The sequence below is a fragment of the Peromyscus eremicus genome, chromosome 1 (genome assembly GCF_949786415.1).
Source record: "Peromyscus eremicus chromosome 1, PerEre_H2_v1, whole genome shotgun sequence".
In the NCBI taxonomy this organism is placed as follows: Eukaryota; Metazoa; Chordata; class Mammalia; order Rodentia; family Cricetidae; genus Peromyscus; species Peromyscus eremicus.
Genome location: NC_081416.1, coordinates 87,908,485 through 87,923,217, shown reverse-complemented (window position 1 = coordinate 87,923,217; position 14,733 = coordinate 87,908,485). Strand labels below are relative to the sequence as shown.

The 14,733-nt window shown below is 44.2% G+C and overlaps 1 protein-coding gene across 1 annotated transcript in view; it reads right to left on the bottom strand.

Moving 5' to 3' along the window:
* Psma1 (proteasome 20S subunit alpha 1) overlaps window positions 1–14,733 on the bottom strand; it is a 133,091-nt gene that overhangs the window by 24,197 nt on the left and 94,161 nt on the right. Inside the window, exon 3 of the mRNA XM_059268498.1 lies at window positions 2,922–3,064. Within this exon, the coding sequence (XP_059124481.1) occupies window positions 2,922–3,064 (143 nt within the window). The remainder of the gene's footprint in view (window positions 1–2,921; window positions 3,065–14,733) is intronic.

Below are 14,733 nucleotides of genomic sequence, written 5' to 3'. Positions count from 1 at the left end.
CCCCCTCAAAAAAAAAAAAAACAACAAAAAACCAAAAAATTGTGATAAGGATGCTGAAGTGTAGCTCTCCACAGGTGATGGCTTCTGGTGGGAGGGCAGGTGGGGAAGGACTCAGTTTTCTTTAAGGACTGGCCACTGTGTTTGACCATGCTCCGGTGAGTATACAGGCAACACAAATTGGACTGTTTGTTTGTTTGTTTCTTTCTTTCTTTCTTTCTTTCTTTCTTTCATTCTTTCCTCCTCCTCCTCCTCCTTCTTCTTTGGGGGAAGGCGGTCATAAGGTGGGAGTGGATCTGGGAAGACTAGGAAGTGAGTGTGAAATTCCCAAATAATAAAAATATTACAGAATTTTATTCAAATGTGGTCAAGACAAAAAGGAAGTATATAACAGAATAAGAATAGCTCCTCTCTGCCGATTTGATGCATGCAGCCTGTAGTGATGGGTGCCTACTCTAACCCAAACATCTCAGCAGTCAACACAGAAGCTCACTCTGGCACAGGCTTCTTTTGTGGCTTCCCAACTCAAACTCTTGCCTTGACCCCTCTCACCCTCTCAGCTCTCAGCAGATTTTTGCTCCCTTGTTTTCAGCCTCCCTACATATTTGTCTGTACAAAATGCATCAAGTTGCCTCCTGTACCCCAACCTTGTCTCCTTGACAATGTACAGAGATAGTGAAAGCCGGGACTGTGCATTGAGCCACGATGTCTCAGGTCAGGCTGGGTAACGCTCCTCCCAGCTGGACCTGGTCCTCAGGCTCTTTCCTCTGAAAGACACAGTGCACTAGAGAGGTGCTTAGGAAAGATTATGTCCCCAGGAGAGGTGCACTATCACCACCTTGATGTCACAGTTCAGTGCACAGCTCCAGAAAAGAAGCCAGCTGCGACCACCCACATGCAGAGAGCAAAAAGCACACCATTTCTGCATGCAAATGTCTGTTTTTCAGTCCTACGCTTGCCTTCTGTCTAAACACTGATACTATTTGGCTTGCAACTGGGTTTTCATAGGACAATAAAATATTACCACCATAGAGGAAATGTGAGAAGAATTATTACGAAAGCAAAAAGGGAACTCAGTGGGGTTTAGACGTCAGCCTTTCCTCTTAGAACGTCTGAAGATAAGCTCAGTCAAAGAGGAAGACTGGTAAAAAAGGAAGAAGAAAAAACAAGGTTAAGTTGTTTAATGTTGGTTTACTATACTTTTTAAAGATTTTTTTTTTAAGTACGCTTCAGTTTTGTGAAAAGGATTTACTTTTCTTTTATGGGAGAAGCCCAAAACTTAGGAGACCATTCCCAGGGTCTAGTGTCAAAGAAAACAGTTGTTGGCATGAAAAATACAAGTTGATACATAACAACAGTTTCCTCCCTTAAATAAAATGCTGTATTTTTCTCCATCTCCAGGAAGGAATTTTTTTTTTTTTTTTTAAAGAGCATCCTTGCATAAAACCCTTTGACCAAATTTCACAATGCTCGACTTATGCTAATAAGTCTTTATTTAGTTTCAGTCTTTCCAAACAAGCCTGTGAGTCTCTGACGCAGCACACAGCACGTACTCATCTGGTCCTCACGGTCCCCTGTCCCTTGACCCGCTATGAAAACCTGGTTCAATCTGTTCACTTACAAAGGTGAAACCAGACCCTATATCCAGCGAGCACGTTTAGTTTGGGTGCAGGGGTTCACAGAACTGTGTGGAGCTCCTGTGTGGACCCAGGAAGGAGGTCGAGACTGGCCGCCATCCAGCCCAGCTGCCTCAAGAGCAGTGCAGTTTCCTGGTGGCTCTCACTGAAGTTACTAGCCCCTTCCCAGCTGGCTAGTAACTCCTCAGCAGGGCTTACGTGCTCTGACCCGCTACCTCACTGCCCACACTCCTCTTCCCAGCGTGGTTGGTACCTCTTGGAGAAGGAACAGCCCGGAAAGTGCTAGGAAGAAAAGGGGGAGTCCTGACTGTGGAGCCCTTAGGATTTTCTCCTGTCCTTGAGAAGGGAGCAGGGCTGTTAATTTAAAAGGATGCCAACATGTTCCGGGGAGAGTTTGCAGAGAATTTAGCATGGTCTGTGCGTCAGGGTGGCTGGTTCCCATATGCCAGGAGAACATGCTACCCACCTTCCGCAAATATATCATAGGAGTTTTTGTCTGCTGTGAGTGTACTGCTGGGGACTGAACCCCCTGCTCAACCACTGGGCTGCACTCCAGTGGCCCACAAAATGTTTTAATTTATTTTTGTAGGTAAGACTTTGCTCCATTACACAGGCTGAACTTGAACTCTGATCATCCTGGGATTACAGGCTTATGGCTCCTCACTTCATATTTAGTGGTGGTGGTGGTGGGAAGGACATAGTTTGCCTTCTATTTATAATTATCATCAATATTTCTACCATGTGGAAATAGATTGCAGGAAGAGTTAAAATGCATTAAATTGCTTTGGAACTTGAAGCTAAAATTTTTGAAAATGCAAGATTTGTCTCAAATTTAGTTGATTTTAAAAGAGACTTAGTCAACCCTTATTTAAAGTCCTCTATGACATATCCCCGCATCCCTAGAGAGAGGGTCTTGTTATGTTTGTAGACCAGGTTGACCTTGAACTCACAATTCTCTTTTCTTAGCCTCCTGAGTGCTGGGGCTACATAGTTGTGCCACCATGCCCCGTGACATTTACTCTAAAGAGGAAAATGACACAGAGTAGTAAAATTGTAGAAGTGCCTTTCCGAGGATAAGGGTAGAGCCCTGGCTGTATTTTTTTCCTCTTTGTTCCTTCTGATGACTTCAGCCACAATGACTCAGTTGTATGCTTTCTTCTATTGCTGACATTATCCTAACCATCTCCTCTCTCGTTTGGGGGTTTCTGTAACCCAGTCATCGAGCCCCCTTTATTTATTTTCCAGAAGCTGGCATTCAGCCCCACCTAAAAACAAAACAAAACACACTTTCCAGTTTGCTGGCAACTGTTGGAGGTAATTGACTGCTTTTCGAGAGAGACCGTTTCCTTCCCTTATTGGGTCACCTTTACCCCTGGCAAACTTCTCAGAGCTCTGGCCGAGTCTTCCTGTGAGTGCCAGACAATGGCTTCCTTTGGAAAAAAAAAAAAAAAAAAAGAAGTAGTCAGTTTTACAGACTTGAGGTATTTATTGAAGCAGCACTGGTCTCCAGTCAGTGTCTGCACAGAAATACCACCACAGAAACGGGAGGGGCTCCAGACCTACTCTTTCCCAATATTGTACAAAGAGGAAAGTGAGGCCCAGAGAGATCAGGGGTGTTTAAGTCTAGAGCAAGAGTTCTCCTTTTCTGTGCCGTAGATCATCTTGTCTGGCCAGGAAACTCTCATGGGTTCCTTCGGAACACTATCTTTAAGAGCATAAAATGAAACACTTGAGGCTGGACCCCTTTCTTGAACGATATACAAAAGTTAACTCTAAACACATTATGCACCTAAATGCCAGAGTTGAGACTTAGTCATTCTTAGGAGCAACAGGAATGAATTTTACATTGTGGATTACACAGTGCCTTTACTTTATTGAAATACAATTCATATATCAAAAATGCATCCAAGCTGTGTGGTAGTGGTGCCCGCCTTCAATCCCAGCACTTGGAAGGTAGAGCCAGCAGATCTCTGTGAGTTCAAGGCCAGCCTGGTCTATAGAGTGAGATCCAGTATAGGCACCAAAACTACACAGAGAAATCCTGTCTCGAAAAACCCAAAAAACAAAAAAAACAAAAAAAAGAAAGAAAGAAAAGAAAAAAATGCATCCAGTTGAAACGCCTAGAATTTGGATGTTTTTAAATATATTTACAAAGCTGTGCAACCAGCTCTAGGATCAATTAAAAAATAATATAAGGAATTTATTGGCTCGTCTACCTTTTTTTATTATGCCATTTTTTTCTTGAAACAGCTTTGTCGAAACTCATTCATAAACTATCCAAGCCATTCATTTATAATATATTATTTGATAGATTTTGGTATATTGCCAGAGTTGTATAACCATTATGTAGACAATAATTTTAAGATATTACATCAAAAGTTCTGTCAGTAAAAGAAAAAACTATCTCAAACTTGAAAACATCTATATTTATTTATTATTGTGTTGGAGCCTAGGTGTGGGAGGGACATATGTGTGACCATTCAGAGGCTAGAGAAGGCCAGAGGAGCACAGTGAGTGTTCTGCTCTGTCACTCTCTGCCTTATTCCCTTGACAGGGTCTAACTTTGAACCTGGAGCTAGGCTGGTGACCAGCACGCCCCAGCATCCTCTATCCACCACAGTTCAGAGGTTACATCTAACTTTTTTGAATGTGTGCCAGGGATTTGAACTCAGGTACACTTTTTTTAAAAATTTCTTTTCTTTTTATTGAGAAATTTTCTATTCATTTTACATACCAAGCACAGATCCCCTCCCCTCCCTCCTCCCACTCGCAAACATTCTCTCTCATTCCCACCTCCTCCAAGGCAAGGCCTCCCTTGGTGAGTCCCCAGAGCCTGATACACTCAGTTGAGGCAGGTCCAAGCCCCTCCCCCTGGACCAAGGCTGTGTAAAGTCTCCCACCATAGGCAGTGGGCTCCAAAAGCCCGCTCATGCACCAAGGATGGATCGTGATCCCACCGCCAGGGGGCCCCTTAAGCAGATCAAGCTACGTAACTGTCTTGCCTATGCAGAGGGCTAGTCCAGTCCCATGGAGGCTCCACAGCTATTGGTCCACAGTTCATGAGTTTCCACTAGTTTGGTTTGGTTGTCTCTGTACGTTTTCCCATCACAATCTTGATGCCACTTGCTCATAGAATACCTCTTTTCTCTCTTCGACTGGACTCCTGGAGCTGGGCTAAACTCAGGTACTCTTAAGCAAGTGCTCTTAACCCACTGAGCCATCTCCTTAGCCCACAAATTAAATGTTTTTCTTTTTCTTTCTTTCTTTCTTTCTTTCTTTCTTTCTTTCTTTCTTTCTTTCTTTCTTTCTTTTTTCTTTCTTTTTTTTTGAGATAGGATATCACTATATAGTTGTCGTTGGCCTAGAACTTACTACTATGACACTACCCACAATGGACTGGGCACTCTCTGATTAAGAAAATTCCAACAGGCTTGTCTGCATACAGCCCAAGTCATTTGCTCACTTGAGGCTCCTTCTCAGATGCCTATTGGTTGTGCCAGTTGACAAAAAACTAGCCAGAACACTATGTAAACCAGGCTGGCCCTGAACTCACAGAAATATGACTTCCTCTGCCTCCCAAGTGCTAGGATTAAAGGTGTGTCCCACATACCTGGCCCCAAACTAGAACTTTTTTGTTATAAATGATAACATCAAGAAAGTGAACAGGCAGTCCACAGAATGCAAGAAAACATTTGCAAATCATGCATTTAATAAGGGCTTTGTATCTAAAACATACAAAGAACATTTGTAACTCAACAATAAAAAGATAATACAATTAAAGAATAGACAAAAGATTTGAGTAGATAGTTCTCCAAAGAAGATAGACACATGCCCTTTAAGAACATGGAAAAAGCCGGGCGGTGGTGGCGCACGCCTTTAATCCCAGCACTCGGGAGGCAGAGCCAGGCGGATCTCTGTGAGTTCGAGGCCAGCCTGGACTACCAAGTGAGTTCCAGGAGAGGCACAAAGCTACACAGAGAAACCCTGTCTCGAAAAACCAAAAAAAAAAAAAAAAAGAACATGGAAAAATTGTTAGGCATCATTAACCATTAAGGAAATGCAAACAAGTCACACAATGAGTTACTGGACTTATGCCTACTAAGATGGCTATAATGAAAAAGACACAGAATTGCTAAGGTTGGAGAGGACACTGAGAAACTGGAACCTTTAAATCCACTGCTGGTGACAGAAGAGGGTGCAGTCACTTTGGAGTACAATCCAGCAGTTCCTCAAAGGTTGAAACACAGAGTTATCATGCGACCCTAAAATTCTACTCCTAAGTATAATCCCTAGGCAAATTAACAAGCACAGCCAACAACTTCTATACCAATTTTCTTTCTTTTCTTTAAGTTTTTTTTTATTAATTCTTTGGGAATTTCACATCATGCACCCCAGTCCCACCCATTTCCCAGTCCCTCTGTATCCACACTTCACCCTTGTAGTGTTCCCCCAAGGCAAATTTAAAAAGAAACAATAAAAATAAAAAATACAAATAAGAATAATAATTAAAAACAAACAAAAAAAACTGCTTTGCATCTCCATATTTTCCCGATTCTCTACCACCTCTTCATTCGTCTTAGTGGCATTGGGAGCTTCAGTATTACTGTGAAGTATACTCTTTTGTCCAAACAGCTTTAAGTGCAAATGTTCATTGTGTAATGTATTGATGGTCAGGTTCAAGGCCTCTGGCTTCTGGTACACCATCAATGCTGGACCCTCAGCGATCGGATATCTTGCTCAAGTTGCCCCAGTCGTGAAGATCCTGTGGCTCTGGTTCCACAAGACATAGATGGGGTAGATGTTGGAGTGTGCCAACTCAAAGGCCTAGATGTGTGTCGGGGTGGTAGCTGAGTTGGTCAGTCTGGGGTGCTAGGACCAGCCTCCTCAGGTGAGGGGTGGAGCCAGCTCTCCCATACCTCTGGTGAGGGGTGGGGCCAGTTTTCCCAAGTGAGGGGGCAGCACTCCCTAGGCCAGTGAGGGGCAGGCCAGCTCAGCACCGCCCACGTCCTTCTTCGCATTCAATATGTTGTTTAACACATGGCTCGAATGGGTTGCTGTGGTTACACAGGCAATGGACCTCTACACAGACCCCAGCTGCATCAGGATCACTGACCCAGACATGACCATCAGCAGCAGCTTGGGCCTGGTTGTCACTATGGCCCCGGGGGGAGGGGGGCAGCGCAGGCTTCTCAGGTTGGGAAGGGCCCAGCAGTAGCCTGGTCCCGGGACTCCAATATGGCCCCAAGTGGCAGCTTAGATCCTGGGCAGTTGCACGGCCTTCCATAGTAACAGGAGCCATGGACATCAACACAGATTCTGGCTGCAGTAAGGTCACAGACCCAGACATGGCCCCTGGCCACAGCTCAGGCACTGATGTCCCCATGGCCCCCAATGGCAGCACAGGCCACCCTGATCTGTATGGTCCTGGTGGCAGCCTGACCCTCTGGCGCCAACATGGTTTCAGGTGTCGGCCCAGATCCCGGGCATCTGTTACCAGCCTTCACTGGAAACAAGAGACATGGACACTGATGCAGACCCTGGCTGTGATAGGACCACGGACCCAGACGTGGCCCTGCAGCAGCTCGGCCTGGATGACACCCTGGCCCCAGGTGGCAATGCAGGCCATCCAGATCAGGATTGCTCCAGCAACAGCATGTCCCTCTGTGGAGGCTTAAATTATTCAGGGTTAGAGAATCTGAGCTTGCTTTACCCAGCAGGGCTGCATAAGGGGATGATTTGACTATGGGCATGGTTACCAGGTGTTTAGAAGGGTCTACACTTGGCTGTGCAATGTGCTTTGATCTAGCAAGGGGGAGGTCTTTTGCCCCGCCCCTTGGCATTGTTATAAAAAGCCCTTTTGAAGGGGCAGAAGGGGTCATTGGGTTTTGATCCAGGTCCTCCCGAAGCTATCCTGAGTTTCTTTCTTCCTGTCAACTAGGTCTCTCATTCTACCTAATACTTTCTTATCCCTCTCTCCTCCTCATAGGAACCCTGGAAGATGAGAGGTGGCCTCCCACATCCCTCAGACCCCAACATAGCCACAGGTAGTAACCCAGAATCCAGGCATCCTTGTGACTTTTGGTGGCAACATGGGCCATGAAAATCAACACAGAAACCGACTGTGGTAGGATCATGGACCCAGACGTGGTCCTTGGCTATAGCTCAGGCCAAGATGACACCATGGCCCCAGGTGGCATTGCAGGGCACTCAAACGGATCTGTATGGCCATGAAGGCAGCATGACCCTTGGATATCATCATGGTCCTCAGTATTGGTTCAGACACCTGGCATCTGCACAGCCTCTGAACACCAATATTTTTAACAGCATTATTCATGGGGAGCCAGGACAGAGGCAGGAGTTAAGTAGGCACTTGTTAGCATTGTTAGTCTTTATTCTAAGCACACTTGGTGTGGGTATGTTGTGTACGTTTCTGTATGTATGTGTGCAGGTACATATGTGCATAATATGCATGTAGAGGCCAGAGGTTGAGGTTGGGTGTCTTATTCATTCTCCTTTCCCTTTCTATTATTCTTCTCTCATATATTACATCCCAACCACAGTTTCCCCTCCCTTACCTCCCCCCAGCTTCTCCCTCCCACCTCCCCTCTCCCCCATATTCACGACCCCTCTGTTTTCCCCTCAGAAAAGAACAGGCCTCCCCCCTGTACCCACCCCAAATGCTGCAGGTCATGTGTACCTTGGAGTGAGTGAGACCACCGGGGTGCTGGTAGTGCTGAGACTGAGTTCCTCTTTTGGCCACTCTACCTGTGGGTGTCTGTGGAGTGAACCCGTAGTGAGAGAAGGAGAAAAATCTCTGAGACAAGGTTTTCACAGACACAAAAGCCCTGAGATTTCCTAAGTCTGAAATCCTGACTGATTTCAAAATTGGTTTTGTATTTAAGATCAAAATTAGGACAAGAAACAAATGCTTCTTTTTTTTTTTTTTTAAGATTTATTTATTATATATACAGTGTTCTGCTTGCACGTATGCCTGCATGCCAGAAGAGGGCACCAGATCTCATTATAGATGGTTGTGAGCCATCATGTGGTTGCTGGGAATTGAACTCTGGACCTCTGGAAGAGCAGCCTGTGCTCTTAACCTCTGAGCCATCTCTCCAGCCCGAAACAAATGCTTCTTGAGATGTTTTTGTAGTTTATGGATGATCAAGCTTTGGGGCTCTCTGCAGCAACACTCAGTTTCTCCTACAGAAGATGCTTAAATAAATTTAAAATCTTTTGAATGTGTAAATAGTAGTGTTGGTCCGGTGTGTTTCAAGGAAAAGGACAGCTGCACTTTTTTTTTTTTTTTTTTTTTCACATTGGATTAAAGTACCTTTCATTGGCATCAAACATCAGACTGTCCTAACCGATATTAAAGATCATCAGACCAGATGTTTATGTTTTCCAAGTCTGTTTTATCACTGGCTGGGTTTTCGATAGAGGCTGACTGCCTTTTCATAGTCATAAATCAGAATTAGGAACTTTGTCTAAGATCCAGCATACTAAATGTGCTTTTAATTATTTCCTTAGGAATATATTGAAACACCAACAGAGTTTGAATTATATTCTGTAAGAAAGTACTAGACGACTGTTTTAGGATATGTACAGTTGTAGAAAGTGCCAACTTTTAAAGTTCATGTTTGGTTTTTAAGATTTTCTTTTAAAAAATACATTAAAAATTTCATTATATGAAAAAAAAAGAAAGAAAGAAAAAAGAGCAGGTCTACCAGGGACATCAAACAAACATGGCATAATGTGCTACAATAAGACCAGGTACATACCACCACATCAAGGCTGGATGAGGCAACCCAGTAGGAGGAAAAGCATCCCAAAAGTAGGTAAAAGGGTCAGTGACCATTCCTATTCACTGTTAGGAATCCCACAAGAACTCCAAGCTACTCAGCCATAACATATACAGAGGTCATGGGTCAGACCCCTCCAGGCTCTCTGATCTTTGTGAGTCCCGATCAGTTGATTCTGTAGGCCATATTCTCTTGGCATCCCTGCCCCCTTGGTGCCTCTGATCCTTCCTCCCCACTCCTCCCTAGGACTCCCTGAACTCTGCCTAATTTTGGCTGCAGGACTCTGCATCTATTCCCATCGGTTGCAGGACTTAGACTTTCTGGTCTCTTTGGTGAGAATTCAGCTAGGCTCCAGTCCCAGAACACTGTGCAGGCAGGACAAACTGTAGGTCAAAGGTTTTGTGGCTGGGTTGGTGTCCCAGTCCCTCCACTTGAGGCCTTGCCTGGTTACAGAAGATGGCCGTTTCAGGCTCCGTGTCCCCCATTACTAGGAATCTTTGCTAGGGTTATTCTCGTAGATTGCATGGATTTGCCATTGCACTAGGTTTTTACCTAGCCTCCAAAATGCCCCACAATTCCAATCATTTCTCCCAGAACTTTCTCCCTTCCCCCACTGGATGCCCCCAGTTCACCAGTAAAATCTATTCTATTTCCCCTGTCCAGGGAGATACTTGCATCTCCCCTTAATCCTTCCTTGTTACTTAGCCCCTCTGGATCTGTGGACCGTAGCATGGTTATCTTTTACTTTGCAGCTAATATTCACATATAAGTGAGTACATACCATGTTTGTCTTTCTGGATCTGAGTTACCTCACTCAGTATGATTTTTTTTTTAAGTTCCATCTATTTGCCTGAGAATTTCATGATATTGTTTTTTAACAGTTGAGTAATTCTCTATTGTGTAAATGTATTACATTTTCTTTATCCGTTCTTCAGTTGAGGGATATCTAGGTTGTTTCCAGTTTCTGGCTATTATGAATATAGCTGCTATGAACACTTGGAGAGATCAGGGATATAAGGGACATACCTAAATATAATAAAGTAAATTTACAGCAAGCCTATAGCAAACTCAAATTAGATAGAGAGAAACTCAAAGCAATTCCACTAAAATCAGGGACAAGATAAGGCTGTGTACTCCCTCTCTTTCTCTACTCAATATACTATTTGAAGTTCTAGCCAGAGCAATAAGACAACTAAAGGAGATCAAGGGGTTACAAATTGGAAAGGAAGAAGTTAAAGTATTTCTATTTGCAGATGATATGATAGTATACATAAGTGACTCCGCCTTACTTTTTGAGCCAGGGTCTCTCATTGGACCTGGAGCTTGTTATATTTTAAAAACAGTGAGAAGGAGTCACACCATACAATAGGGCCCACGTGGGAGGTTTATTGAGGGGAGGGAGGGAAGGGGCAGAAAAGGGGGCAGAGACTGGTCCCTGGGGACAAGAGTGAAGGAAGAGAAAGAGATAGGAGGCGGGTAAGGCCTACCTTTTATGAGGAAGCATAGCAAATGTGCACAGGGTGCTCTTAGTGGCTGTAGCTGAGGATATATCCTGTCAGGACCCTAAGGGCAGGCCAGTACAGATGCCTAAATGCTAACAGAGCTTACTGGTTCAGCTGGACTGGCTGGTCAGTGAGTGCTAGGGATGGATCCCCAGTGCTTAGAATTACAGGTGCATGTCAGTTTGCCAACTTTTACATGGATGCTGGGAATCTGAACTAAGGTTCTGATGCTTGCACACCTAACACTTTAGTGAGAGTAATCTCCCCAGCCCCGTAAGTACCCATTTAATGTTTTGTATGAATGATTAAAACTGTGAAGAGATGATATTTGATGGGCCCTTAAGTCTGACACCCTCCAGTGTGCAACTACTGACCAAGCATCTCTCTCATTACAGCCCAGCTATTCTAGACACTTTACAATCACTTGGAGTGTGCTCCAGCAGCAGAAGGACCCCACAGCTACAGCTGAATACACACTCCAGTCATAACCCCTCCTGACAGCCCACACCAGCTTCTGAAAGCTGCCCGCTAAGCAAAACAAGCCTTGGCGAACTTCCTGTGACCCTGGGGTGCTTTTCACCTAAACAATGGCAGGATCATTTCCCTTGGCGGTGGTCTGTGACTGGTACCAAACACAGTCCTTTGTTTGCATGAAAGACTGTGTCAGGATTGGTGCAAACACCCTAGCTACACACCCTTTTCTCACTATTTAAGCGGGGTCTTTGGCTTACCTTTTGGGTTCTGTGCTGACCCCTGTTGTAGCAATTTTAGGTTTACTACCAGCTCCTCTCTAGTCATCTTTCTCTCTTAAATTAGCCTTTAGCATGACCAGGGTGGACTGAACGGATAGCACAAAGAGGAGGCAGGGGAGACCTAGCAGCGGTTGTGGTAGCAGAAGTGGCAAGAGGCGAGCTGAATGGTTCCATAAAGTGACAGGGTCTAGGGTTAGAGAGGGAGTAGGTGGCAGAGTGACCAAGGCAGCAGAGGCATGGGAAAACCACTGGAAGAGTTATAGGGAGCTGGTGAGACCCACAGGCAGAGAATTTGAGCACACAAGACATGTGTTTGAATAGCTAAAAAGTAGAAAGAGTCAAACTGTCCGACAACATAGATAAATGAAACACGGTATAGCCACACAGTGGATTATGACTTGGCAATAAAGAGAACTAAAGCTCAAGAGAGCAGAGAGGAGTTTCAAGTAATCAATAGTAGGTATAGGTTTATTTTGTAGTGATGAAAATGCTCCAGATTAAGATTATAGTGATAGTCACACAATTCTGTGAAAATAGTAAAGCCATTGAATTATACCCTTTGCGGGACTGGACAGTGGGGGCAGAGTCTCACCACGGGTCCCTGGCTGGCCTGGAACTTGCCACATAGCTCAGGCTGGCTTCAACTTGTAGCAATCCTCCTGATTCTGCATTTGAGGTGCTGCTATTACTAGCATGTACCACTAGGCTTAGCAGTCTTATACACTTTAAATGGGTGGATTTTATATTAGATTTTTTCAATAAGGATGTTTTTTAAAAAAATAAAATATTCAGGGGTCCAAAGGAAACAAATTCTATTGAAAGCTAATGACTATTAAAAAAAAACAAGCATTGCAGTATAGCAGTGATTCTCAACCTGTGTGCTTCAACCCCTTTGGGAGGTCGAACAACCTTTTTACAGGGGTCACCGAAGACCATTGGAAAACACAATATTTACATTATGATTCATAACAGTAGCAAAATTACAGTTAGGAAGTAGCAACAAAAATAATTTTATGATTGACCAGGTGGTGGTGGCACACACCTTTAATTCAGCACTTGGGAGGCAGAGTCAGGTGGATCTCTGTGCGTTTGAGGCCAACCTGGTCTGCAGAGTGAATTCCAGGACAGCCAGGGAAGTTTTACAGATAAAATATTTCAAAAAGCCAAAAAAGAGGGGGTGGGGGGGGGAGAGAGAGAGCTAGACAGACACAGACAAGGACACAGAGACAGAGACAGGCAGAGAAAATTATGGTCAAGGGTTACCACAACATGAGGAACTGTATTAAAGAGTCATAGCATTAGAAAGATCGAGAACCACTGCATTATAGGAATAAGTGTTTGTTATTGGACTATGAGATGTAGCAGTGAGTCTATTGAAATATGACACAAAGTAGTGATTAGAGAATATGATGTTTTGAGTTACACATAATGAATATAAAAGTCACAGGAAGACAGCTCTGATCTCTCCTGAGGAAACCTATAAGGTCTGTGGACACTCAGCATCCGCATTAATGACTGAAGGGCTGTGTGCCAGTGTAAATCTATAGATGAGGAGGTAAGGGGGGGCAGAGGTGGGGCAGACCCTGAAGGAGTACTGGGTTCCAGGCAGAGCTAAATGAAGACAGGATACAATTTTGTTTTCTTTCCAAGTTCACTAACACCCTGAATTCTGTTTATAGATCCTGTGGGAATCCTCAATTTCAGGTTACAGACCTCTGTAGTGAAGGAGTAAGATAGAGAGAGACAGAGTGAGGTAGAGAGATTTCTTGGGGTAGGAGAGTGTGGCTCCGCTGGTAGAGTAAGGAGGCTTTGCATTTGGTCCTTACCACCGCATAAAACCAGGCATGGTGGTACACGCTTGTAATCCCAGTACTTCATCCTTGGCCACAGAGCAAGTTGAGGCCAGCCCGGGCTACATGAGACTAGGTCTCAAAAGAAATCTTGTCTCTTGACTCTGTCTTCCCCTTCTTTGAATAAAGGGGCCTGCTGACGTAAGAATGAGTTTCATTTTAACTGCTAGACAGCTTTCAAAACGGGGAACAGCTGAAATTGTAGGTCAGTAGTTTAACACCCTGGGTTCAATAACTCCCAGGACTCAAACAAATAAACAGCCAGCCAGCCTTTGGACGGAAAAGACGGTGGGAGGATTGTTTCTGGGGGTTTCTGAAGGAGACTGCTGTAATCCTCCTCTTACCCTCCTGCCCTGCCACTGACCCAACTCCGCACCCCCATGCACTACACCCACGCTTTTCAACAGGAGATATTAACTTAGAGAAATCCAAGTTCACTAATTGATTTTTGTTAGGGTTCTAGCAGAAATAGAGATTCTGAATTTTCCTTAGAAGAAATATTTTCTAAAATTTGCCTTTGAACACCTGGGGAGTCAAAAGAGCTGCCAGCCAGCAGAGGTGGAGTCGGTGGGAGACACAGAGAAGTTTCACAAAGAACCGTAGAGGGACCTTCCTGCTATAAACAAAAATTCCTGGAAAGAGATTTTGTCCACAAAGACTGATTGACTGATTAAAGCTGCAGTAACATGGAGAGGTTGTGATGTTGCACATCTGGAGGCTAATTATCTTCTCTTAGGACAGCCTTGCACACCCCCCCTCAATACTTTATTCCTTGCCCACCTCTGTTGGAACTAGCATCCTGTTAGTAGATAAAAAAACCTTTTGGAATTTATTAACTTAGCAGACCACTAGCTTCCACCAGCTCAAAAGCTGAGTGTTATCAGATAGCATAGATGCCTATAGAGACGCTCCCCGCATCTTGCTATAACCACCTGTCTGATGTATGCACTAATGTATTTTAAACTTCTTGGCTTGGCTCTGTAAAACCATAAAATGTCATGAGACTGCTTCCACATGGAGCATGGAATTTGGGATAACTTAAATTTGTGCTCCTATGTTGTGGTCACTCAAAATGGGCCCCAGAATAAACTCTCTCTTATTCTGTTTAAGGTTTTCCTGTGATTTGAAAGTAAGACAGCATTGTTTCTGGAGGCTTCTCTGAATTTCCCCACCATGTGAGACAGAAGGAGTCT